Source organism: Panicum virgatum, chromosome 9K (assembly GCF_016808335.1).
Source record: "Panicum virgatum strain AP13 chromosome 9K, P.virgatum_v5, whole genome shotgun sequence".
NCBI lineage: Eukaryota > Viridiplantae > Streptophyta > Magnoliopsida > Poales > Poaceae > Panicum > Panicum virgatum.
Genome location: NC_053144.1, coordinates 70,643,328 through 70,668,271, shown reverse-complemented (window position 1 = coordinate 70,668,271; position 24,944 = coordinate 70,643,328). Strand labels below are relative to the sequence as shown.

The window sequence follows — 24,944 nt, the reverse complement described above, 5'->3', positions numbered from 1 at the left end:
AATGAACAGCCCTGCCCCTGCCCGCCGACTTTGACTGCCACGGCAACTGGAAGAGAAGGGCGACATTGACACTTGACTCTGCAACCATCCATCACGCGTCTTCTCCTCTCTTTCGGTGTGCCTACGCATGCACGAGGACCACCACATCACAAAGCCTACAACAACAAAGGTCGTCTTCTTCGGTCAGCGCTCCGTCACTTTCAAGGCATGTCGTGGCCACCAACGGATACGAATACGATAGGATCCCCAACCATCACAGATTCTAAGGATGACAAGAGGAAATTAAAGCACAAGGGGCTACCTTGGATTTATTCAGGACCATACACTAGTTATTTTATTTTATGATAGTGAACTTTTACAATACTTATTATTTCTATGCAGCCACGATGGTGTCAACAACACAAATTGCTCCTTCTATGCACAGTGTGCCCATTTCCTCGGTTAAGCTACTATTGACATGGGGGAGCCAACAACAACCATCTTCATCTCCGTGTGTTGTTGTTTCCTCTCGCCAAGGCTGACAAGGTCACTAGCTTCTGCAGTTTATGTCATTACTTAGGAGATATACCTAATTCCAATCAACTTGTTTATGCACTAGCACATGGGAACGGGAACGGGAACCGGAACCTCCTAATGCTCAGCATCCACGTATTGTTCCAAGTACTCCCTGACCATCAGCCTTTCCTCATCCGTAAGATCGGGGTCCGGACCAGTCAAACGCTCCCTCAGTTCCTTCTCTTCATCACTCGTGCCATCTCTCGAGACCTGCAACCAAGGCACAAGCTCAGCTATGGTCTCTGATTCAACACATCATCCGCAGATTCTGGAAAGAATTCCACCTGGACATAGTTGTTCACATGGCCGTCAGCATTCGGTTTGGTTATATTCTCATGCTCATTGCACACCCACTTGCCATCCACTATGTATTTGTATTCATACCGCCCTTCCTTCAGGAAACAGACACCCAAAAAGGTGTAAGATACAGTACAGCCATATGGGAAGTGTATACTTCAATAGTACATTTTGTTTACAAGGTATGGCAACCACTATTTTATTGGGAAAAAAAATCGTAGCCATCCTCTATGCCTCCAAAAGGTCCAGTATCACTAGGACATGGAATGACGGGATGGCCACAGTTGTATTTCAATATAACGTTATTGACAAAAATTGAGTATACTCACAGGCAGCTCTTTCTCCAGAAACCAAGCTCCTTTCTCCTTATCATATGTCAAAGGGATCCTCTGAAAGGATGAAGGGAAAAATCAATTGCACATGTAAGTAATTAAGATGTACATGGTCCTGACCAACCATCATAGCCCCTAGAGAATGTGAGGAGCAATCATATTTGTGAGGAACTTCTATACAAACTAGACTGTACAACATAAGTTGTGCAAGCTGTAGCAGATAGTACCCTGATGCTACAAAAATGTAACAATTGAGTGCATATGGCAAAAGGAAGAATTATCTGAAACCAAAATTATTTGTCTTGGATGGTTGTGATGTTCACAACTTGACACCCCACATAAAAATAGCTTTGTTGTCAGTAGTTTGCTTCTCATAATTATGCTACTTGAAATCACCATCAATCTTAAGCATTAGCCAGGACAAGGGTCTTCTTGTTTTACATATTGTTTCTGAGCTTGAATGATGAAATTTATATGGCTGACCTAGTTTAATCCACTAAGCAACTGAAGATGGGCATATTACTAGTTTAACGCCACTGATAAGACATATACAGAATAAAAGTGATAACAATGTTATAACATATATCTGCCCCTAATTTATTGCTGCTTGAATAAATGTCTTGCTCCTATTCAGCTGTAATTTGGAAGTTCTTTAAATACCCAAATATGTAACACACAGGTGAAGGAAAAATGTACCTGACCCCAGCCAATGTCGAGCCCAGAAATTTCAACAGAAGAACTATCATCTTCCCACTTCAAAGTGATTGTATTTTTGGATAATCCCGTCAGCTAAATAACAAGACAGTTACCACTTAGCAGAAATATCTATGACTCACCATATGTAGGCACTATTCATCTCTCCATCATAACAACCACTCAGAAAACAGTATTGCCATTCACTTACAATGTCAGCAGTTGCCAACTTAATGGCTTCCAACTTTGGAAAGCAAGCCCTTTTACTCTACAAAATTTAAAAAATAAATTTAAAAGGCAGATAAATTAACAGAACATGCCAACTAGCCATGTGGTAACAGAACCGGGCCTACAAACATAAATTTACTGTAGAGAACAGAGGAGCAGAACCCGCAACATTCACACAAACAACCGTTGATTAGTCGTTGGTTTTCGAGTGCACATATAATAGGCTTATTTGTCTCCTTTGTCCCCACCAAAACTGTTGAATGTTTCACAGAAGTAAGTAGTTAAGCATTGTATCAACAGCATATGAATTACCTGAAGTAGCTGATGTCCTTCATTAAGACTGTACCCAAGAATCCAGAACATATAAGCAAGCTGAAATTTTACAAGAAGTGCTCGGAGTTAGAAAACGAAAAGAATATCAAACACCGGCACCCAATGCTGTTCAAAACATCAAACTGTAGCCAATAATGTATCCCCTCAAGTACCATTTCCTAATTCAGCTGCATAACTTGTAATGAGAAACTAGAATCTTAAATCAGTGTAGACATCTTGAGGTTATTGAAGCGCTACAAAGCCACAAATTGCAGCACATATTCAGTGCACAACGGGATGATTTTCTGTTTTTCTCCTGGCATAATTTTACAATTCGGGTGGGTAGGTATTTAGTACTATGTCCTATTCATATAGGCATGGCTTTCTTATAAAAAAAGGGTTTTATTTCATTCAATATGAATAACTGCAACATATAAAAATAATGTAAATCTAGTGGAGCACAATTCTACAGAAACAAAAGGACTGTAAAATACAGTAGGATGTATTGGGAAACAGAACAAAACAAGGCTATGTGAACCTACTGCCACAGCAGGAGCTCTTCCAAGTCCAGCAGTGCAATGAATATATGTTACACCACCATTACGGTTGACAAGCTTGTGCAGTTTGCTAACCACAGCAGGAAGCCTCAACCGCAAATCAAAAGCATCAAAATCCCTGGTGTAATGAAACATTAGACCAGTTCAAATATGCACACTAAAGACAACAGAAAGGACATAGAAATTGGCTGTGCCGTTCGATGGAAATACAGGTTCTCTATTTCCCTCATGAAACTATACATCTTTCAGACTTTACTGATGTGTCACTACACCAGTAATCATGATGAAAAAGATTTTCCGAACTGAATTAAACAACACCAACATCCTAACAATGTCTAACCAAAGTTCTTAGGCCCAAACTTCCAATATGAAATAACGGTATTGTGACTGTTTGGATACCTAATTTCAGCACGGCAGTGCTCAATATCTTTGAATTTTAGAGAATAATCTTGAATGGCACGGATGTCAACTCCAAAGTATCTGAACAAGTTAGTTGGTCAAGGAAGATATATTCCCGGAACAGAAGCATTATATGGCACTGGAAGCAACAGAAATTATTTCAGTAAAATACTAAATGGACTTTTAGAAGATGTCGCATGCTGCATAGGCCAGCATAGCTACATACGAAATTAGAATACTGGGGCAGAAGTTCATTCTCGTAGAGATTGACATAGAAAGGGAGTAGCCCAAGTAGTTTCTCAATTCTAATCAGAGGTAGCATCCAATAATTCATAACAAATCGCAAAGACCAAGACTGTTTTCTTGTCTTTCTTGCTAAAATGAAGGGATTAACTTTACAGCCACTAAATTAGATCATTTGACTTTTTTTACCACTATTATGGGGAATGTCATTGGTAGCTGGGACCATCTGTGGTCATTGATATGCGGGACCATCTGAGTCATTTAAAGTGGGTCAGGATGGCAAATCACGTGCCACTCATACCAATCATAAGGTAAATCTAGTAAATAAGTTGTCTGGATTTTAGTAAATTTGAGCCCTTGAAGCCGTATCATATTGATTGTTGCAGATCAAAAGAATTGTATAGGTAAGCAGATTATGCGCTACAAAATATTGATAGGGATACTCAAGGTCCGAATCCTGCTGCAAGCAGAATATAGTTTTCACACCAATCTTTCGAAGCTTATCGACATCAAGCGGACTCTGCACACAAATGCAGATAATTAAACAGAGATTAGAAGCAGTTTTTTGTCCAAAAAAAAAAGAGTCTGCGATGAGAACCTGTAAGCAGGAGCCCACAATCAAGTCTGGGCGTATGAAATTGTAGTTCATTCCGAGCTCATGTCTATATGTCAACACTATAGAGGGGAAAACATTTCAGAAATGTTAATAGACTGAACTTACTAAAAGCGCAATGTTATCGGAAAATTTGATGGCAAGCACAGTGTTAAAGCATCAATGGGGAATAATTTTTATTGGAGGAATAACACTAGATCACGTGAAAGAGCGAAAGGAGAGTTGCAAGAGCAAAATTTTTAGGTGCAGCAAGTATTCATAATCAGTACAAGTCGGTGAAGCGGACTAAAGGAAAATGTCAATGCGTGTTTGTTTGGAATGGTCTGCTCAAGACTTTGATTGCGACACCTAACCTATATGACTATGTTGTGGCTATGAATTCAGAAGCAGACATGGATGTTACCTGCTCCCATGGCCTGTGTCATGTTAGTGCTGTACACCTCGGACTTCTCAGTGCCGACCTCGAGGGCGCTGTTCTCTGCACCAGAAGTGGTCGCCCCAGGTGGCTGTACCTGCCAAGAGACAACATTGTACAGTTGAGCGTCATCCCCGCGCAGTGTCAATGCAGGCACCTAATCTTATGAGGATGGATAACCATTCCGTGGAGAAATGAAATCAGAAATGACAGGGCGGTGCTAATGCTTACAGTTTTGACGGTATTTGATCGGCGACTCCCGCCACGAACCATCGCCTGAACACCCAAAAACAAAACAAATCAGGAAAAAAAAGAGGGAAAATCCACGGCGTGGAATGGATCCGGGGCTCACCAGATTGAGCGGAGAGGGCCGCCTCATGGACCTGGATCCCACGATTGGAGGCTCCCTGAGAGAATTCGACAAGGAAATCCATGAGCGGAGCGAGCAGGCGAGGCATTGCCGAGGAGAAATCGAAGCGGATCGAGGAGGGGGCGGCTTACTTGAGCAGGTTGTGGAGGCAGTTCATGGCTTCCCCCCGGGGCTCGTGAGCGCGGAACGGAGAGGAGGGAGGCGGAGGCGACGCGGGCAAAAAATATCTGGCGAGCTCTCGCACTCGCACTCGCGGCGGGGGACGGAGACGGGAGACGGAGGAGGGGAATTCCCTTCAGGGGAGGGAGGGAGGGAGAGAAGGGAAGGAGAGGGGCATCCCGCGTGGACGTGCACCCGGTCTATTATTATTATTACTAGTATATTATTAAGCACGCCTTGTGCGGTCTATACACTGCGTCCACGCGGCTCATGACGTGGTGGTTTGCCTTTGCCTAAATCGAGTGGGCCCAGGTTTGGCCTTTTTGACCTCTTCTCCCAACTCCTCCCGGAGTAGTGGGGAGCGATCGGACGGCGACGGCTCAACCACGCTCGGACTTGCGAAGCATCGGACGGACCACAGCTCAACACGTGTCAGCAGATCGAACGTTCCTTTGTTCTCCAGAAGACTGGATCACGTTCCCTCTCTGTCTCGGCTCCTCCCTCAAAATGGTATTTTTTTTTACTTTGCATCAAGATTTATACCTTTGGCCGTTCAAAAAAAAGAAAGATTTATACCTTTGCAACAAAGTAATCATATTTTGGTTGGTTCATGCGCAGATGCATTTGTTTGGTTGGGCTGACTTTGGAAGAGATCCCATTACAACATTAACAGATCACCTTAACTTATGGTTGGTTGGTTTGTGCGCAAATGCATTTTAGTAATAAATGACATGCTCTATCAACTACACGATGCCTATAAAACCTTGAAAATATTTCTGTACCGTGTATTGCAAAAGAAAGCACAACATTTCTGCTTGGCTGCAAATTTATAGTAGCATGTATATTAATTTCAGAAAACAATCAACCAACAAAAATATAAAAACGTCTTTTTTTCTGGCTAACGGTTTTCATATCTTCATCTTAAAGATACTATCCATCTTCTAATTAAGTGCAGCGGCTAATAGTCTAAGTGAATTGATAAGAGATTTTAGTCATTCTTTTTTATATATATTATATAACGTTTTGGGATATTGTTTGTCCATGTGTACGTGGAGAAATGCACGAGTATGAATTTTAACAAAAAAAAACTCTAAATTTGTTCTGTTAACAATTAGCAACATCTCTCACGCCAAATCAGCTCCAGCCACCAGCCAATAAGTATTACTTTTATCTCACATCTGAGCACGCATCCAGTGTTACATCGGGCTCCTCGTAGAATCAATCATCAGTGACTGGACTGGAGCGAGGAAGGGGAAAAGCTCTGTTTTGCTTTGCTTTGCTTTGCTGGGGCAGCAGCAACCAGCCAATTAAGGCAACCACCCAACCCAAATCATGACGCCCCAAAGCAATTTTAAGCAAAGCAAAGCAATTAAGCAAAGGCAAAGCCTTCCTCCGCTCAGCTGTCAGCTCCGAGGACCCTCGCCTGGAGCGCCATGAGAGGAGATCCCAAGCCGCCGCCGAGGAAAAGCCCAGCAGCTCCCACCCTCGCCGGCAGGCTGCGGAAGCACTCCACGTCCCTTCTCCTCCTCCTCCTCTGGTTCGCCCTCTCCCTCTACCTCTTCATCTCCCCCACGCCGCCCGCCGCCGCGCCGCTCCGGCGCTCCGCCTTCCTCCGCTCCAAGGCCCGCGCCCTCTCAGCCACCACCGCAGGCGCACCCCCCGTTCGGATCTACGTCTACGACCTCCCCGCCCGCTTCAACCGCGACTGGGTGGCCGCCGACGCGCGCTGCGCCCGCCACCTCTTCGCGGCCGAGGTGGCCGTGCACGAGGCGCTGCTGGCCTACGCCGGCCGCGCCGCGCGCCCCGACGATGCCGACCTCTTCTTCGTCCCCGTCTACGTCTCCTGCAACTTCTCCACGCCCAACGGCTTCCCCTCGCTCTCGCACGCGCGGGGCCTGCTCGCCGACGCCGTCCACCTCCTCCGGACCCAGATGCCCTACTGGAATCGCTCCGCCGGGGCCGACCACGTCTTCGTCGCCTCGCACGACTTCGGCGCCTGCTTCCATCCCATGGTCAGTCACTTGTTTGTTGCGTGCTGTGCTCGCAAATACAAATACTCTCTGCCTTGGATTATTATGGAATGCAATCCCCTTATCTTGACGAAGCTGCTTCTAAAATCCAAAACTGATGATACTCACTGAGTTCATTTAATTATTGCCAAACTGACCATCTAATTTCTCACCCCAGATTTTAGGAATTCATCTTGCCGTGCCATGATGGAAATCAAAATTTACAATTCAGTTTGCCAGTCCTGCTTATTTTAAGGGAACTTCTACTTCACTAAAACGTTCCTTCTTTTTCATTAGGACTTGGAAATGGCATAGAGCAGCGGCAACTGCTATTCGTTACTGGGATTCATTCATCCCTCTGGATTATGGAATGCATCTTATCTTAATGAAGCTGCTTCTAAAATCCAAAACTGATGATACTCACTGAGCTCATTTAATTATTGCCAAACTGACCGTAGGCCATCTAATTTCTCACCCCAGATTTTAGGAATTCATCTTGCGGTGCCTTGATGGAACTCAAAATTTACAATTCATTCCACTCAGTTTGCCAGTCCTGCTTATTTAAGGGAACTTCCTCTTCACTAAAATCAATGTTCCTTCTTTTTCATTAGGAGGATGTGGCCATCGCCGACGGCATACCAGAGTTCCTGAAGAGATCCATCCTGCTGCAGACATTTGGTGTGCAGGGCCATCACGTATGTCAGGAGGTGGAGCATGTGGTGATCCCACCTCATGTGCCACCAGAGGTGTCTCATGAGCTACCGGAGCCAGAAAAGGTGCGGAGGGACATTTTTGCCTTCTTCCGGGGCAAAATGGAGGTGCACCCCAAGAACATTAGTGGCCGCTTCTACAGCAAGTAAGCAAACCCTTGCTTCTCGTTAAGTTTAGTCGCTTCATATAGCAATTATCCCATGATGACTTGTAAAGGGATCTGATTTAGGGGATATTCCTAGTTCCTGCCTCATCCACAATAGTTCTGTTTTCATCAATACTTCCACATATGAATGGCAAGGTCTTGAAACATAAGCTAAATTGTGACTTTAATGCCTTCTCCTTATAACAGGAAGGTGAGGACTGAGCTACTACAGCATTATGGTCGCAATCGCAAGTTTTATCTTAAGAGAAAGCGATTCGACAACTACCAATCAGAAATGGCTCGTTCTCTGTTCTGTCTCTGTCCGCTGGGATGGGCTCCATGGAGTCCTCGGCTTGTGGAATCAGTCCTCCTCGGCTGCATTCCCGTCATAATTGCTGATAACATACGTCTGCCGTTCCCTTCTGTCCTTCGGTGGCCAGAAATCTCATTGCAGGTAGCTGAGAAGGACATAGCCAGTCTTGAGACGGTGCTCGATCATGTTGTGGCGACCAATTTGACCAGAATACAGAAGAACTTGTGGGATCCAATGAAGCGGAAGGCACTGGTTTTCAACCGCCCAATGGAAGTGGGAGATGCTACATGGCAAGTGTTGAGGGAACTTGAGATTTTGCTAGACCAGTCTCAGAGAAGGTATGTTGGCTCCTGGAGGTGAAGACCATAGAGGATTCGTTCATCCAATCTGCTGCAGCTGTGCAACTATTGCCTGCTGCACATGCCTAACTCACAGCATCGACGGTCAGTCCACGCTGAGCCTGAGATCTACTTCTGACATGGATTTTTTTTTCTGGCCAGAAATTCAGAATATGAATCTCAAACCAGAGAATCTCAAACCAGAGCTCTATTTGTGATATATTTTTCTTGCCAGAATCTTAGAATATAAACCTCATACCAGAGATCCCAACCTTCATCAGTCAATGGGATGCTAGCTCAACCAGGGTTGGTGCCTAACTGGAGCTCTCAATTCCAGCGTGGCAAGTTGACCCCGACTCCGTGTGTATAGGGAATTTTTTACTCATTTATTTATTCTTTGGAGAAGTGGGAAGAGCCTGCTTTTTCTTGCCATAGGAAGAACATTAGATCTTATTGTATTACATGATGTGCATATCTATGTATGTATTTTCTGGTTGTACCTGTACACTTGTAGAGTTGGTAGGCTTTTCCAATTAGTATCCAGTAGATCGAAGGGTGCCAAAAAAATGTATTGGTGATTGGATGATAACCAGTAGCACTCTACTATTGAAAGCACAGTGAAACATGATCAAGATCTATTCATTGAAATTTTCAGCAGCAAATGTCTTGTTCAGAGGGAAAAATCATGTTATGATCATTTTAACCTCCTGAGGAGCACAAATAAGTATCAGTATGATGAAAGAAAATATTTGATTTGTTGCTGTTGGAATATAGGTGAATTGCCCACCTCTCCCCATCAGCTTAAGCTTTTGGGTTGAACTGGTCGGTGCATGCAACTCAATATGGTATCAAAGCCAGAGGTCTCGAGTTCGAATCCTGGTTAGCGCAATTAAATAAAATAATTGTTGCTCGCTCCTATTCCACGTCTGAGGCATGAGGGAGCCTCCACGTGAGGGGGAGTGTTGGAATATAGGTGAATTGCCAACATCTCCCCATCAGCTTAAGCTTTTGGGTTGAACTGGTCAGTGCATGCAACTCAATGACTGCTCTTCTATCCTTAGGCTTTTAATGACCGCTCTCTCAACCATCGTACTTCTCAACGGTGCAATTTTCGACAGTTCATATTACTAACACACCTCCGGTAATAAGCACAGCAGATAAAACTACAACTGAAGTTCGAATAAAGGCAATAACTAGTGTGTTTTTTTCTTGGGTTGTATTTGGAGCTTCCCTTCTAGAATTAAGTCCGACTCCACAGCACAAGGCAGTAAATAAAGAATCACTTCATTCATCAGCAGCCTATACTAGACATAAGAAAATACTACTGCAGCAGTATTTTGGAGCTAGAGAACTGAGTCATAGGTAAGATACATATTGTTGTTTATTTATATAAGCAGATCCAAATTTGAGCAAGTCCAACACCACCTGTAGAACCAAAGAAAATATGTGGCTAAAATAGTGTAGCAGCAAGCTGTACTAGTGCACATGTGCACATTTACCAGGCAAAATGGATCATTTTGGGAAACATTTTTTTTTCCGACATTACTTTGGCAAACAGAATGAACAATAAAAAAGGATATGAATTTCTTTGTCCACAAAGAGTAGTTGGAGAAACATTTGTGACAAAGGGTAAAAATATGCATGCATGATGCATGTTGTGGAGAACATAGGTCAAACAAAAGTAGGGCCAATAGACAGGATGTGAATGCCCATAGTTTGATGGAAGCAAAACATTTCCAAGCATGCGGTACATGCCATAAGACGACAATAACTGTTATTCATTGAAACAAGCCATTGTTGATCCACCCAATGGAGACATGCTGCTATTTTATCAATCTATAGCTTGTGGTGGCGTTCAATTTCTTGGAACATACAGAGCAATACTATCTGCCATGAGTAAAATACTTAAGAGCATACACCCTTGCATGGGGTGTCCTTGCAGCGGCAAACAGGCCTCCCTGAAATTTCCCATCCATTAAATCCACGTTCTAGGACCATGATGTTCTTTACCCCTGAATCTTCCTTGGCCTCTGATAGATAGTCATGGAACATCTGTGCACAAGATGGGCCTCGCACCTGCAGTTTGAGGGAACATGTTACAAGAGAAACCAGCAGCAGTTACTCAAATAGAGAGGTGATTTTGTGACTGAAGAACACAGGTGATATGTATATATATAACATGTACAATTTAGGAGGAACGAACATATGTCTTGATTTCCCATTGTTGTTGGTGGATCGCCACAAGTTAGTTACCACCGAGCAATTTTTACCATGTAAATCACTGAAAAATTTAAATTTAGTCCCCTCCTGATCCATCTGCCCCCTTATGCAATTTTTCTTGTTCTGCCCCTGACAGCAGTAACCAAGGGGAAAATAAAGCTAACTCTGCAATTTTTTTTTTAACTTTCTTCCATGAAGTTCCCCCCAAACGTTATCTAGTTTGGGGGAATGCAGCGTTAAGGTCTTGAATTACGCACGCCAATGTCTAGAGATGGTAGGTAAACTGAGGGAGGGAGGGAGGGAGGCAGCGAGCGATGACATGGCACGAAACATTTTGAGATCCACCCAGGTCCCCTTCACCTTGCTGAGCGCGCAGTGGAAGACGAGGGTTTCCTTGGCCCCGGTTGCCTGGGCGAGCTCAGGCATCCGGTCGGCGAAGCTGTCGCTGGCGTAGTGGTGGGACCCAGCGATGTGTCCGTCGTAGCTCCTCTCCTCATCCCTGACGTCGACGATGGCGACGCGGGGGTCGCGGGACATGGACACCAGCTGCGCTGCCGACACGTAGGAGACGCCCCTCCGAGCCATAGTCCGGCCGCCGGAAGGAGCTGGAGCGCCCGGCCCAGCCCGGCCGGAGAGAGAGGGGAAGGGAACTAGCAGCTAGGGAAGGGAGGAGAGATTTTATTTGTTTATTTATTTATTTTTGGAAGGAGGGCCGTGTTTGGTTGTGGCGTGAAAACGTTTTGACGAGAGGAAAACGATGCTTTGACCACTAATTAGTGGTATTAAATAAAGTCTAATTATAAAATTACCTCCACAACTATGGTACTGTAGCAGTTATTTTAGCTAATGAGACCTTTGACCGCACAATTAGAAGATGATTGGGTGCGGTTACTGTAGCATTACTGTAGCTAATCATGATGAAACTTGTCTCATTGGATTCGTCTAAAAAATTTACACTCATTCATAAAAAAATTTTATAAATAGACTTTATTTAGTACTGCATACGGTCATTCGTCTTTTAGTGAAATTGTGATGTGATGTTTAACGCGAGAGCTCGGAGCTCTGATCTCCCTTTCATTTCAGCTAGGGGATTTGACTGACTAGTTTGGTGGGCTCGCTTTCATTGGGCCGGCGGAACTTGTTTGGTGGCCCAGGCCTGCCTGTCAGGCGAGAACCTTCTTCTCTTCTTCTCTCTCTTCCCGCAGGAGGAGGAGGCGGAGGCGGAGGCGGAGCCGAGGAGGAGGAGGAGGCCTGCCTGTGGCTGCCGTCCCTGAGCTCGCCCTACATCCTGCGTCCCCCCAACCCCATGTCGTCGCCGCCTGCGGACGACGACGAGGAGGAGGCCACAGACGTGCAGACCGAGGAGGAAGAATGGGGCGACGAGGCTCTCCCCGGAGCTAGGGTTTCGGCGGCGGCGGATGAAGATCACAGCGGGGAGACGAGGACCACCTGCTGCGTGTGTATGGAGCCATCCACCTGCAGCGGCGCGCATCGTCTCTGGTGCGAAAACCAAACCTGCTACTAAATTTCTGCACTAGCATAGTCGCATCGCCTCTATTAGTCTTGTGTTGTTAATCATGGACCTAGTTTCCCCAATCAGCTGCTGCCATGGCATAGGCATACGACTCTGCTCGATTTACCCTAGAAACTAGGGATGGAGATCCACGTTGGGGATACAAAAATAAGGATTCATGCTTGGCCTCCAATTTTAGGAATATGGTTACAGCATTAAAAATACCACTGGCCGTAATAACTTGATTAGGGATCTGCACCACACTGCTGATTTCTTCCCCCTGTTTAACTTGAAGCACACTGGTTTTCATATCGAGCATTAATTTGGTTGCTAGAGCTTGCTTACTAATCTCCTCAACCATCACCTAGTTGGAATCCAAACAAGTACACGTACTACATATTATTATATTATACACAATCATGCTTCTGCAATCCTCATGGAGCGGGGGAGGTGATGATGTGGTTTTCCCCTGAACCCATGCTGCCTGCCTCCATCATGCGCCGAGATGTACAGCTCTACCATGCTTCCACCACAGTTTTCATCGTGTCCTAGACGCCTTTCCGAATGGAAATAAGGCGGGGTATCCCCTGGATTTGCTTAGGACAAAAAAAAGGTCTGATAACGAGATGTTTTCTCCCATCCGTTCTTTCTTTTGAAATGCACTAGCTTTTACTTTCCATGTTATATGCATACATATTTTATATAAAATCATCACCTACCTGTTACATGCAGTTGCATTCCCTGTGGACATGTGTATGGCAGATCGTGCCTGGAGAATTGGCTGATTGCTTGCGGCAACACAAGCGCAAAGGTGCCAGACATGCTTTTAAATGGGCAAACACAGTTTCATAAATATATCAGATTGTTTCAGATCCTATCCCTATATACATGCCTGGCGACTTATCTGTGCATGCCAATTGTTCTTTCTTTCCAGTGCCCTCAGTGTGGTAAAGCATTTGAACGCAAGCATATTATCAACCTCTACATACCAGGGAATCTCTGGGATGGTTGCTGCCGCATACAGGTTCCTTTGTTTCCTACATTTATACTCATATCAAAGTCTTAGATCATCCTAGTATTGTGGTTATATTTTAGGACTGGATTTTTTTTTTATGTTGATTGTTGGGTGCATCTCATGAGTTATTCTTATGCTCAATCAACCAGGAAGTAGAAGCACATTATTCTAGGGTTGCCAAGTATTTAGCAGAGCTTGCGCCTTTAGCAAGACGGCATGCGTCTGAAGCCAAGTCAGAAGCGCAATTTGTGTCTGAAGTTGCTGACAAGCTAGAAGTGCTAGCTCAGTCTGTCGGTGCCAAGTCAGAAGCGCAATTTGTATCTGAAGTTGCTGACAAGCTAGAAGTGCTAGCTCCGTCTGTCGGTGCCGAGGACCAGGCCGTGGATAAGAAGTTGGTTCAGGATGTATTGGCGACGGTTATGACTAGCTACTCATCAGTGAAGGGGCAGGTGGAGATGGCGCGTAGACACTATGAGGACCTAATCGAGTTCATTGTTCAGAGCTTCGATGGACTGCTGTAACTCCATTATTGGAAATGATGAGTGGTGGTGATCGTGCCTTTTAATTTTGCAGTTGCCATACTGATCAGGTGCCTTTTTTGTCGTACTTGCATAGCATCTGATTCTGATGTGTGTGTATATATGTGACCAGCGCTGCTGAGACTTCGGGATATATGTGTCTACAAGTGTGTAACTTCATTTTATTGGAAATGATGAGTGGTGATTGTGCCTTTTAATTTTGCAGTTGCCATACTCCTCGAGACGTGAGATTTACATTTTTTTTGAGACATACCTCGCCTACCACTGCACTGAATGCAAGCCTAGCACTTAATGCACAACGCCGTTAAATCTCAGAATATTTGCTCAACGCCGTTAAATCTCAGAATATTTGCTCCCATTGAGAATCGAACTCAGAATCTTAGATGCTACCGAGGTTCTTATAACCACTAGGTTACATGCGCGAAAACCCTTTCGCAGTACATACAAAGTAAGAGGAGAAGAAAATACAAAAAGTAAAAGGAGAAGAAAAGGAACTAGCCAAGTTGGGCCCAAAAGCCCCAAGTAAGACAATGGGGGCCCGTGGCTCTCCTTTCTTTCAGTTTCCGTTTTCGGAGCTGCTGCTTCTTTTTCGTGTCGCCTGAGTGTAGCAGAGATGCGGATGTTGCGGTGGTTTTGCGGGCACACAAGGAGGGATAGAGTCCGGAACGAAGTTATTCGGGATAGGGTCGTGGTGGCACCAATTGAGGAGAAACTTACCCAGCATCGGCTGAGATGGTTTGGACATGTCCAACGAAGGCCCCCTGAGGCGCCGGTGCGTAATGGGGTTCTTGAGCGGGTCGATAATGTAAAGAGGGGTAGAGGTAGACCTAAACTGACAAATTGTATTGGGGGGGTAATTTGAACCAAAGTGCGTAGTTTGGAGGGTAATAAAATGAACCAAACAATAGTTTAGGGAGTTATCCAAACTTTGGCCATAGTTTAGGGGAGTAATTTAGATTTTTTTTCCTTCTATCTAATTATACTATATGTATCACAATACTGAGCAGGTCCCTGGTTGGTCGTGTTCAGCAGATGTATCGAGTTCACGACATATTTATGCTGGCTTGCTGGTAAATCTTTCATCATCTCATCTTAAGCTTCTCGTGCCTTGTAATGTTTTACATGAATTGATTTGTTTACATACTTCAGAATGGCATGGTTTTGGTTTTTGATATCCGTCGAACTGAGAGACCCTTGTATTCCATGATGGGGCTATCTGCACAACCGATTCATACACTCCACTCTGTAATTGATAATAATGGGTGCGGGAAGATTCTTTCAGCTTCTGCTGTAGGTCCCTGCATGTGGGATACTGATGGCAATCAAAGCAGGTATATGAAGCAGTGATAGTTCGGCAACATAGTATCATGCAGTTCGGTTTTACTGATGTTTTTCGGGTCCATGAATTGTGGTTCTCATTTTTCTGTGGGTTTATCTTTCAGGCCGCATTTGCTAACTGGGGTGGACAATCAGCGTGTATGCATTTCCCTTGCATGTGCCCCTCCATCAACCGATCTTTTGGTGGCTTCCTTCCGGCCCAAAGTTGGCGTATCAGATGATGCCAACACATCTCAAGTCTACCTATCGCAGACACCATCATGCCCTGTTGGTTCAGGCAAATTAGGCCACCACTCCTTTATCAGGAGAAGTAACGGATCCTTCTCTGAAGGCACAACATGCTTCGGCAACGTAAGCGAGGTACGCATGTCAAAATCAGCAATCATACCTTATGGAGACAATCAACATCTCTTCGCCTATGGGGACGAGTCGCTGCGCGGGGTCCGGACGTGGCAACTGCCTTCGTTTGCTATTCATGCTGATGTTTGCTCCCACCGGCAGCCGATCCTTGATTTAAGGTATGCAGAAAGTCCAGGTGGAGGGAGGTACCTTGGGTGCTTAAGCGAGGAGAAGTTGCTGGTCTTCAGAATTAGTTAGCATGCCGGGGGGCATATGTATATATATAGCCCTTGACTAGCCTTATTAGCTTTTGGTAGCTCGGCTAACATAGGACTTTTTGCTGTGTACAGTGGTGGCACTGAAAGGATGAATGGTTAGTTGTGCAGCTTAAATGTGTTGTTTTATTACGCTTGTATATCTATCGTTGCAGCAGCGGCAGTTTATTTCTTCTTGGGTTGGTCAGTCCATAGCTGATGCTTAACGGTGTTCAGTTGTGATCCCCGAATTTCCTTGGTTGAGGAAATGGAACATTCAGATTTCCTGGTGCGATAGGCCTTTTGTGTCCTGGCGCCACTACAGGGCTGGGCATGTTGAATTTGGATTCTGCTTCGTTGAGGTAATTTGCAAAGTGTCCAATGGCAACAATCACAAAGGAATTGATGCGTCAGCAATTTTCAGTTTTCTGGTTTGCATGGAGCAAGTCCGACACGAACCAAGAGCCAGAGCGAGTCAGCAAGCCGAGGCCTGTCGTGATTAATTACTAGCAGCTACTGACGATTATTACTCGTGGTGTTAATATAAGTTCACTGATACATACTAGCATAGGTCTGTCGTTGTAACCAAAAGATGAAGCAGATGTACGTTGCCTACTTGATTTAATGCTGTACTGTACATCGGTGTATATGTGTGGACTACTCGAACAATTACGTACTTGTAAGGACCATCTCATTAATACTGCTTGCCTTGAGTCACATGCATGGTGCTGGCCCCTCCTGCTTGTCCGATCCCATGGCCGCGGCCACACTGCATGCATGCCTTGCACATCCGGCACAAGTGCTAATGGATCTGTCAAGAAATGCTCGGCTCCTTGCTCGTGATTCTCTGAATGGTCCTGCCTGAGGTGATGGCTAGCTCAGCTGATGGACGTCTTGATGGTCCTTGCGCCACGTGCTCTGTTAATTTATATTTTATAAGACCAGTGTCAATGAGAGTGTCATCGATACAGTTATCAAAACAGTAAACTAGATAAATCGAGCAGGAGGAGTGTCATGGTGATGATATTTCTCTATGACACTCCCTCTCATGTCTCTCTCTTCATAATGAGGCTGCCATGTCAACAACATTAATGTCTATGACACTCTCATTGAAATTGGTATAAGATCATAACATAAATAGAGGGTCATTAGCATAAATATTATGCCACATCAGCAAATTTGCTGAAATGGCACAGTCATTTATGAAGAGAGATGATGGAGAGTTCTATAGGATGAGAGCAAGATTAATAATATAGCCAGTGGCTGACTGCAAAGATTGTCGTAGTCTACCTTTTAGCCCACTTGTATAGTAGTTAGTCCATCATTATTAATGTGAGGCTAACGTCTCTTACAATTTTTTTTGATTCTCGTGTCGAAACTAGCTGCAAGCTTGCAGCTCACTTCTTTTCTCTCTCCTCCACCTCACATTTAGTTTGCTTACAGTCTACTATAATAACTTGCTCTAAGAGAGAGAGGAGTGTCACAATTATCAAGTTTCCAGTTTTGTTAACTATAAGCCGTGACACTTACCCACTAAGACTTTTATTTTTTTAACAGAAGCTAGTAGGTTATTAAGTGCTGGTCATCAATATATTGATAGAGAAGGAGCGAGACAGCATGCTCATAAATTGCATCCATTCCTTTTCGTCGCTGTCAGATGAAAGGGACTCACGAAAAATCTCAGCTTTTTTACCAAACTGCACGAAATTAAACTGATCGACTCGGATGGGGGCTGAAAGATAAGCGGCAAGAATCCTTACACTGTCCCCCGAAGGGAAGTGATATCTTAAGGCCTCGTTTTTATTGCTCTTGTGTTGTTTTGTTGAGCCTCATGTACTCGTGTGTATGCATATATATAACATCTCAACATCGATCCTTTTGATTGATCGAAGCTATATATGCCCTTTAACTGTATGCAAAAAATTTAGACTCAAACGTTAGTAATATACAACCAAATATGAAGCATCTCTATAAGCTATAGACGGTGTTATTTCATAGTGGAGTTAGCGGTAATTTATATTTGCAATATTGTTACGGCACCTCTATAAGCTATATTGGGTTCATTATATATAGTGCCAACATTGATTGAAGCATCAGGCAAACTTGGTTTGGAGTTTGCAGCTTAACCGCGGTGTAATCAAGGTTTAAAAATTCATCTCACTGCCACGTACTCACAAGCAACTCTTGTTTTATTTGTTGCCAAAACTTAGAGCAAGTATTATGATAGACTATAAGCAGGCTGAATAATGAGGTGGAGGAGAAAGAAGATGAAAGAGAGAGGAAGTGGATTGTAAGCTTACAATCAGTTTTGACACAAGAATTAAAAAATTTGTGAGATAGACAAATGGACCATGTATTAATGGTGTAGAGTTAAACTACTGTACAAGTGGGCTGAGAAATGAGCTGCAAAGAGACTCGCTGTGATGTGGGCAAAGTAATAATAATAAGATAGAGAGATAACATTATATTTAATTTTGAGATCTGCGGCACAGGTACCTATATATGACTATATATCCTGCTGCTCCAGAATAATATTTTAGTTTCCACTTTCATCGATGCCGGCGATTCCTAACCCAGCATCAACAGCTGCGTGCGATGGCAAAATCGAGGCCCAAAAACTTGTCCGCAGGGTAATTAAGGGTAGTCGAGACTTGGTACGTGATTTCACCAACTAACGGCGCTAACAATATATTTTATTTTACGCCACAGCGTGCGGACGTCGATGCCGAAATAAGGGCCAAGTGGGGCGAGTGTTGAAATAAATAAATAAATAAATAAATAACTAGCAGGCACAACCAACTCTTGAGCCACAGCTTCATTCACGCGAGAAATAATATCGGTTATTTATTTGGTGCTTGCATTTTGCAAATGGACATCGGATACCGCAGCGGGGAAAACGATGCTATCTCGCTCCAAACAATAGAGGAGCGGCCGGGTTTACCCATCATCTGCACTGCACTGCACCATGTACCACCACGCCACGCCGCCCATCATCATCTTCGTCATGGACCAATGTCGGTTTCTTAAGTTGCTGTCATAGCGAATATTAAGATAAATATTTAAATATTAATTTAATATAAAACTAGTTGTATAAAATGCAATTAAGAGTCAAAAAAATCTATTAAGTATAATTAATACATGATTAGCGTGCGGATGGTTACTGTATCAATTAGTGATCAAATTATGAACTAATTAGATTTAATAAATTTATCTCGTGATTAAGTCACAATTTATGAAATTAATTTTGTAATAAATCTGTGTTTAGTATTTCTAAATTGGTGTATAAACATGCAATGCAATGTGACGGAACTTATGACTTAAAATAAAAAAAAAATCAAACGAGGCACAGTATAGATAGATCTGCTGACGGCATTCTATCAGTGTACGCGAAAGTTCTCTGCGACTACTCATCGGCTTTTCTATTGCTGGTGCGGGAGAGGTAGCTCAGCAACTTAAAATACGGTAGGGTGGTGGTCCAAGATCTAGCAAGAATATAATAATATATAATCAATTGTCCTCCTAGCTAGCAGCTGCTAGCTGAGCCGTCCCCTGCTGTCGACGGAATGTCGTAGTATGCGAATGGGATAGATGGAGGTAGCTTGGGCGGTGCCATCAGTAGGATACGGTCCTCACGATCGATGATACATGCATGCCATGACAGGCATTTCCCTATCAGATGAAATAAAGACCACATCATCGATCCTCTCTAGACTCCTCCAAATTAATATATAGAATAATTGACGGTGTCCTATGAGCTCTAAACATCTTCAGTTTCTTGACTTGTTGTGCAGTTTCATGTATTGTTGCTACCACTTGAGTTTACTTGATTGGATGCGTGCATGTACTATATATGTATGTGTACTCCAATAGCTAAAATGAGCAGAATTACTGAGATTGTTTTTTCAGTAGAGCCGCTATATGTATTACGTATTACTTCTCCATCGATCAGAAGATGATTTATGCATGCATGGGACATTAAGTTATTATAGTACATCTGAAGATTTATGGATCGGATCTGGACATACATACGACGTCCACATGCATGATGAGGGGCACTGGCTAATAGCGCGCTGCTGCCTCTGCAGTGCTAGCATGGCAGTGAGTTAATCTTGCTTCCAGCCGTTGAATGCAGCAAGGCCTCCTGCTTTCTCATCATTGTGCATCGCCATGTCCTTCACCTGCTGGGAAAATATAGTTAATAGAGATAAAATATATATAGTATAACTTAATAATTAAGTGGCACGGTCATCTACAGTCCATGTGCGTGCTAGCTAGCTAGGTCAACTAATGATGATATATATACTAGTACTACACAATGCAATTTTTTGAAAGGAATTTTTTTTCATATTTGAAGTATTAAATATAATTACAAAACTCATCTGTAAATTACGAGATGAATTTATTAAGACTAATTAGTCGGTTATTAGCACATGTTTACTGTAATATTTATTGTAGCAAATTAGTGTCTAATCATGATCTAGTTAGGCTCATTAGATTCGTCCCGTAATTGACAAGAAAACTATGCAATTAGTATTTTTTTATTTCATTTAGATTTAGTACTCCACGCACGCATGTGCCGCACACATTCGATATGATAGTTTTGGAATTTTGCATCTAAACCAGGCCGTTTGGCTTGTCATCAATTACTACTGATGATACTGCGGCTTTGCTGATGATGGGGAAATGAAATGAAATTACTACACACGTACCTTGGCTAAGCTCTCTGCCGCCTGCTTATGGTATCTGTAACCCTGAAATGAAAAATTATTGCAGATGAATAATTGATTTGTTGATGAATATATATATATATATATATATATATATATATATATATATATATATATATATAATAGGTAGTAGAAGGAAATTAAATTAAATTAAATAACAAAGAAAGGAAGTATGGTGTGTACTTTATCCGTGCCGTAGATGTAGTCGCAGAATGTGAAAACGGAGGCGAAGTTGCTCTGGCTCTGCCTCCCCACGTAGTGGTGGTAGTCGTGGTACTCGGCGCCGCCGTAGAAGGGGATGAACTTGGTGGGGCTCAAGGGGAAGGTGAAGCCGCTGTGCGTGTCGACGGCCTCGACGTGGCGGAGGACGAACCAGAGCCAGAAGGTGGTCATGTGGCAGGGCACCATGGCCGGGCCTGCAAAGGCCGGCACGCCGAGGATGAGCACCTCCGCCCAGTGCGCGTACGGCGCGGCGTAGCCGATGGGCGCGGCGTACTCGTGGTGGACGCGGTGGATGCGGTCGTAGCCCCACGCCGTGTGCAGCAGCCGGTGCAGCCAGTACCCCAGGTAGTCCTCCACCAGGAAGTAGACCACCAGCTGCGCCGCCGCCTCCCCCGCCGACGGCAGCGGGAGGCCCGTCCGGATCCCGACCATCCTGACGGCCGGGTAGGAGACGAGCTGCAGCGCGCCGACGGTGAGGAGCAGCAAGCGCGCCGTGGCCTTATAGCAGCGGAGGAACTCGGCCGCCGTCAGCCGCACCCGGGGCTGCACCTTGTACGGCGAGGTCAGCTTCGCCGGCGCCCGGAGCTCCAGCAGCGCCAGGGGCAGCGGCGCCAGCGTGTACACCACCAGCAGGATCACCACGTTGTGGCAGTAGAGGCAGTAGTCCGGTGTCGCCGCCGAGTACCGGAACCACGCCGCCTCCGCCCACGTCATGGCGCGCCCCAGCGCTGCCTCCGCCTCCGCCGCCGTCGCGTACGGGATCATATCGGAGCAGCTAGCAGCTAGCTGCTAGTATCTCCGTCCGACGAATCCGATTCCGATCCGGCCGCCGGCGAACTGCTAATTAATTAATCAATTATTGTCCAGGAGCTAAGCTAGCTGTGTGTGGTCTGTCGGTGCAGTGCGCCAGTGTGTGGTGGTAGCTCACAGTCACAGCTAGCTCATCAGGCAGCAGCTCCGGCCGCCGGATAGCTAGCCTCGCTCCTAGCTGCTCGTTGCATGCTCCACTCTTCTTTATAGCAGACCACTTGCTCTCTGACTTGTGGCCCCGGCCCCCATAAGATTTTTGCAAAACAGACGCAGACATTTATATACAGACGCACACTCCCAGACGCACACTCCCGTGCCCGTACTCTCTCCATTCTAAAATAAATATAGTTTTAACATTCAAATTTTATCATACAAAATGTGCAATTTCAAATCAAGGTTTTAAATCGTCGGCTAAGATGTTTAGCGGCAGAGCTGCCGCTACGGCATTTAGCGGGCTATAGCCGGCTTTAGCGGGCTAAATGCCATAGCGTTTGGCCTTCCTAGAAGCTATAGCCGTCTATAGCGGAAGCTATAGCCGGCTATTTAAAACCTTGTTTCAAATGCATATGCAATTATACAAAAAAATTAAATAAATAATACAGTTTCCAATCGCAGTTGCTAGAAATAATTAGGAGTAACAAAATCATTTCTTAGAATGATAATTATTTGAAATTTTCTAAAACAACTATTATTATGAGACGGAAAACGTAGACGATAACGACAGATGTGATCTCTGACTTGTCTTCAATAAGCGTGGACAGTGTTTAATTATGTGCAGACTCGTGGTTGGCGTGCGCAGTATATAATTGCTGGAGTACCCACAGATTCTATAGACCAAGTAGTTGGTTCTTGTTTGTATCTGGAATTACTACTCCACTAGCTAGACTGGACAACCGTGGTTGTTGATAATAATTAATATAATATAATGTTGACAAATTCAGTGATTGCTTATTAGTTGCTCCTAATAATACTACAATAAGCTACTTTCTCCATTCCAAAATATAAGCATTTGTAGATTTAATTAAAATTAAATTTATTCAAGTTTAACTATAAATAATAAATAGTTTATAAAAATTTATAAATAATAATACTAAATTTTAATATATAAATATTTATATTTAAAGTAATTTATTTATAAAAATATTAATAGTCAAAGTTGAATAAATCTGACTTTAACTAAATTAAAAATATAGAGGTAGTAGCTAGCTAGCTGGCTAGAAGTAGTTCCCACAACTGAGATTCAATTTTTATTGGACCATTCATCAATCATAGATTTGCAGCGTTCAATTATGTGGGCAGACTCGTGTTTGGCGTGCGCCTGACTGGTTGGCCTTGCGTGCTCTGTGTGTCACTGTCACTATCACTGTCACGGTCACTGTCACTCACTGTTGCTGCTGCTGTGCGATGCTGCTGGTACTTTTAGATTGCTTGGTTTCAGTGGTTAAATTTTAGTCTATGTCACATAAAAAAATCTTAATATTTAGAAGTATTAAATAAAGATGAATTATAAAACTAACTACATAATTCTAGGAGTAAACTGCGAGACCAATCTAACGAGATATATTAATCCATAATTACCGAATGGTTACTGAAGCATTGCTGTAGCAAATTATGGATTAATTAGACTCATTAGATTTGTCTCGCGAATTAGCACTTAGTTGTCAAAAAAACTTATAAACAGATTTTATTTGATACTTCAAAATAGTAAGATTTTTTTATGTGACAAGGACTAAAAAAAAGCTCATTGAACCAAACAAGATCTGCCCATGTTGCTAGCTGGTAGTTACTGAGTAGTTTCGAAGACCCTGTTTGTTTCGAGCGATTATATTTAAATTTTTATCATATTTGTGTCTTATGATTTAACTTTATGCACCACAAGACAAATGCATCTTCTCCAATTTACTCTAGCTTTGCGCCTTTGCCAGAGGTAGTTAAGCTATACATCTTGAAGGGTTTTTTCTCCGTAGGATATTGAGAAAACGCTGATCTCCTCGGTTTTTTTGAGTGCCTCAAACTAGGTACAAGCTGTAGCTGTAGCATCTGTATTCACTCCCTACCTAAACACCCACGCACTCCCTAACTAACCAGAAACTACAACCCATACACACGCCTATTGAGAATACACGTGCTCGTCACCTGATCTCCTCCGTTGGTCCTCTGCAAGCCTATTTCCTCCACTGGAGCCCTCTCTTTCTTGTTTGAATGGCTAACCTCGTCGACGTGCCTGCCCCCTCAAGCAGGCCTGGGCTCCAACTTGCATCCGCGCGCCCAGCAAGACGCAGTGGCCTCTCCTCGCCTTCGCCCTCCCTCGCCCCGCGCCCCTCCTCCTCCATGCGACGCTCGTGATCATGTCGCCGCTCAAGAGGCATGGCCATGCGCAGCCGGTGAAAGAGAATCAACAAAGATTCACAAAGCTGGTGCTGGGAGGAGAGGGTAAAGTGGTCTTTTTACCTCTCATCCCAGATGAAAATTATTATTTTGTTTGCAATGGTGTGGCGTATGGACAAATCCAAGTATCCAGGGTGTGCTGTCCTGGAAATCAAACCACTCTTTTTGGGTGCCTAGGGGACAAACGAGAAATGACCCTATCTTTAATCTAGTTTTTTCTTAAAAAATACCAGGTTTATATTTTAATAATATTTTGATGGTTACAGCCCAAAACTTACAAAAACTTCCCCGAAAGGAAAATGGAAATAACATCTAGTCCTTGTAAGTACCTCCCGGTTGTCCTCGCCGCCGGCAGCCGGGGTCCGAAACTTGAAGCTGACTTCCTCTCTGACGAAGAAACGTAGTTTTTTTACGACGTCTTGAGAAACATATCAAAACTGACATGCTTTGTTGACACTGAACGACCCAGCTTTAAGATGGCAGTTGACCATCGCATCGCCAGGTAACAGAACTTCAACGTCTCAAGGACTGCCAGAGGCTCCATCTCACCGGACGACGATGAAACCCGAAGGGGACTTGAACCACCCAAACAGGCGGGCGCTGATAACCAACCCGATATCACCTCATGTTGGTACACAAACCTCACAAGATCGATGCTGAGAAGACGAGCTTTGCCGGCGAAGATAGAGGAGGGACAAAAGAACCCCTGCTAGGCACTAAAGGATACACACAGGGAGCAGGCACGACCACGGCGCAGCAGGCATATACACAGATGCCCACAACCGGACCGATGGTGACCCGAGACGATAGCAAGCAGGGGTATTAGATTATTTCGACTCACCTTAGCTCCCAAGTCGCTGGCATCAAGCATGCGCGAAGACGACGGCGAC

At 44.1% G+C, this 24,944-nt stretch overlaps 6 protein-coding genes across 12 annotated transcripts; 3 read left to right on the top strand and 3 right to left on the bottom strand.

Annotated features, from left to right (window-relative positions):
• Positions 1 to 282: 282 nt before the first annotated feature.
• LOC120647617 (phosphoglucan phosphatase DSP4, amyloplastic-like) lies at positions 283 to 5,363 on the bottom strand. 3 transcript variants are annotated; one of them, XM_039924474.1, is made up of 15 exons: positions 5,146 to 5,363; positions 4,997 to 5,051; positions 4,876 to 4,920; positions 4,633 to 4,741; positions 4,215 to 4,291; positions 4,060 to 4,136; positions 3,374 to 3,454; positions 2,960 to 3,092; positions 2,418 to 2,477; positions 2,089 to 2,145; positions 1,881 to 1,973; positions 1,182 to 1,241; positions 840 to 947; positions 628 to 765; positions 283 to 536 (listed from the first exon to the last, which is right to left on the bottom strand). In XM_039924474.1, the coding sequence occupies exons 1-14, from the start codon at positions 5,169 to 5,171 to the stop codon at positions 631 to 633; spliced, it is 1,116 nt and encodes a 371-aa protein (XP_039780408.1). In that variant the 5' UTR covers positions 5,172 to 5,363; the 3' UTR covers positions 283 to 536; positions 628 to 630. The 3 variants fall into 3 exon arrangements, 2 of the variants coding, with proteins under 2 accessions (XP_039780408.1, XP_039780407.1); XR_005664844.1 differs by having other exon boundaries at positions 283 to 765; positions 840 to 943; XM_039924473.1 differs by having other exon boundaries at positions 283 to 765; positions 5,146 to 5,354.
• A 1,156-nt stretch (positions 5,364 to 6,519) lies between these two features.
• LOC120647613 (probable glucuronosyltransferase Os03g0107900) lies at positions 6,520 to 9,351 on the top strand. Its single transcript, XM_039924469.1, has 3 exons — positions 6,520 to 7,185; positions 7,794 to 8,038; positions 8,246 to 9,351. The coding sequence occupies exons 1-3, from the start codon at positions 6,607 to 6,609 to the stop codon at positions 8,709 to 8,711; spliced, it is 1,290 nt and encodes a 429-aa protein (XP_039780403.1). The 5' UTR covers positions 6,520 to 6,606; the 3' UTR covers positions 8,712 to 9,351.
• Positions 9,352 to 10,319: 968 nt separating this feature from the next.
• Positions 10,320 to 11,618, bottom strand: LOC120647616 (arsenate reductase 2.2-like). The gene is made up of 2 exons (XM_039924472.1): positions 11,270 to 11,618; positions 10,320 to 10,765 (listed from the first exon to the last, which is right to left on the bottom strand). Exons 1-2 carry the CDS (start codon positions 11,492 to 11,494, stop codon positions 10,595 to 10,597), a joined length of 396 nt encoding a protein of 131 aa, XP_039780406.1. The 5' UTR covers positions 11,495 to 11,618; the 3' UTR covers positions 10,320 to 10,594.
• Positions 11,619 to 12,062: 444 nt separating this feature from the next.
• On the top strand, positions 12,063 to 14,176 carry LOC120647615 (E3 ubiquitin-protein ligase RFWD3-like). The gene is made up of 4 exons (XM_039924471.1): positions 12,063 to 12,409; positions 13,155 to 13,233; positions 13,357 to 13,446; positions 13,587 to 14,176. The coding sequence occupies exons 1-4, from the start codon at positions 12,216 to 12,218 to the stop codon at positions 13,956 to 13,958; spliced, it is 735 nt and encodes a 244-aa protein (XP_039780405.1). The 5' UTR covers positions 12,063 to 12,215; the 3' UTR covers positions 13,959 to 14,176.
• Positions 14,177 to 14,824: 648 nt separating this feature from the next.
• LOC120647614 (E3 ubiquitin-protein ligase RFWD3-like) lies at positions 14,825 to 16,605 on the top strand. The gene is made up of 3 exons (XM_039924470.1): positions 14,825 to 15,046; positions 15,126 to 15,307; positions 15,419 to 16,605. The coding sequence occupies exons 1-3, from the start codon at positions 14,963 to 14,965 to the stop codon at positions 15,909 to 15,911; spliced, it is 759 nt and encodes a 252-aa protein (XP_039780404.1). The 5' UTR covers positions 14,825 to 14,962; the 3' UTR covers positions 15,912 to 16,605.
• A 2,058-nt stretch (positions 16,606 to 18,663) lies between these two features.
• On the bottom strand, positions 18,664 to 21,849 carry LOC120647612 (very-long-chain aldehyde decarbonylase GL1-10-like). 5 transcript variants are annotated; one of them, XR_005664840.1, is made up of 4 exons: positions 20,818 to 21,849; positions 20,617 to 20,658; positions 19,933 to 20,085; positions 18,664 to 18,938 (listed from the first exon to the last, which is right to left on the bottom strand). XR_005664840.1 is itself a non-coding variant. In XM_039924468.1 (3 exons), exons 1-3 carry the CDS (start codon positions 21,619 to 21,621, stop codon positions 20,011 to 20,013), a joined length of 921 nt encoding a protein of 306 aa, XP_039780402.1. In that variant the 5' UTR covers positions 21,622 to 21,849; the 3' UTR covers positions 18,726 to 20,010. The 5 variants fall into 5 exon arrangements, 1 of the variants encoding a protein (XP_039780402.1); XR_005664841.1 differs by having other exon boundaries at positions 18,691 to 19,576; XR_005664843.1 differs by having other exon boundaries at positions 18,691 to 19,576; positions 19,937 to 20,085.
• Positions 21,850 to 24,944: the final 3,095 nt, after the last annotated feature.

Bases quoted from the DNA above. Each gene is read 5' to 3' on its own strand.
- LOC120647617 (XM_039924474.1), bottom strand. From the start codon at position 5,171: ATGAACTGCCTCCACAACCTGCTCAA. The intron at 4,292-4,632 runs GTAACATCCATG...TCCCCTCTATAG, and splicing joins GACACAGGCCATGGGAGCAG to TGTTGACATATAGACATGAG. The intron at 1,974-2,088 runs GTAAGTGAATGG...CTTGTTATTTAG, and splicing joins AGTTGGCAACTGCTGACATT to CTGACGGGATTATCCAAAAA.
- LOC120647614 (XM_039924470.1), top strand. From the start codon at position 14,963: ATGTATCACAATACTGAGCAGGTCCCTGGTTGGTCGTGTTCAGCAGAT. The intron at 15,047-15,125 runs GTAAATCTTTCA...TACATACTTCAG, and splicing joins ATATTTATGCTGGCTTGCTG to AATGGCATGGTTTTGGTTTT. The intron at 15,308-15,418 runs GTATATGAAGCA...TTTATCTTTCAG, and splicing joins ACTGATGGCAATCAAAGCAG to GCCGCATTTGCTAACTGGGG.
- LOC120647616 (XM_039924472.1), bottom strand. From the start codon at position 11,494: ATGGCTCGGAGGGGCGTCTCCTACGTGTCGGCAGCGCAGCTGGTGTCC. The intron at 10,766-11,269 runs GTGAAGGGGACC...CTCAAACTGCAG, and splicing joins TCCACTGCGCGCTCAGCAAG to GTGCGAGGCCCATCTTGTGC.
- LOC120647612 (XM_039924468.1), bottom strand. From the start codon at position 21,621: ATGATCCCGTACGCGACGGCGGCGGAGGCGGAGGCAGCGCTGGGGCGC. The intron at 20,659-20,817 runs GTACACACCATA...TTTTCATTTCAG, and splicing joins ACATCTACGGCACGGATAAA to GGTTACAGATACCATAAGCA. The intron at 20,086-20,616 runs GTACGTGTGTAG...TTTTCCCAGCAG, and splicing joins CGGCAGAGAGCTTAGCCAAG to GTGAAGGACATGGCGATGCA.
- LOC120647615 (XM_039924471.1), top strand. From the start codon at position 12,216: ATGTCGTCGCCGCCTGCGGACGACGACGAGGAGGAGGCCACAGACGTG. The intron at 12,410-13,154 runs GTGCGAAAACCA...TGTTACATGCAG, and splicing joins AGCGGCGCGCATCGTCTCTG to TTGCATTCCCTGTGGACATG. The intron at 13,234-13,356 runs GTGCCAGACATG...CTTTCTTTCCAG, and splicing joins GCGGCAACACAAGCGCAAAG to TGCCCTCAGTGTGGTAAAGC.
- LOC120647613 (XM_039924469.1), top strand. From the start codon at position 6,607: ATGAGAGGAGATCCCAAGCCGCCGCCGAGGAAAAGCCCAGCAGCTCCC. The intron at 7,186-7,793 runs GTCAGTCACTTG...CTTTTTCATTAG, and splicing joins GCGCCTGCTTCCATCCCATG to GAGGATGTGGCCATCGCCGA. The intron at 8,039-8,245 runs GTAAGCAAACCC...TCCTTATAACAG, and splicing joins AGTGGCCGCTTCTACAGCAA to GAAGGTGAGGACTGAGCTAC.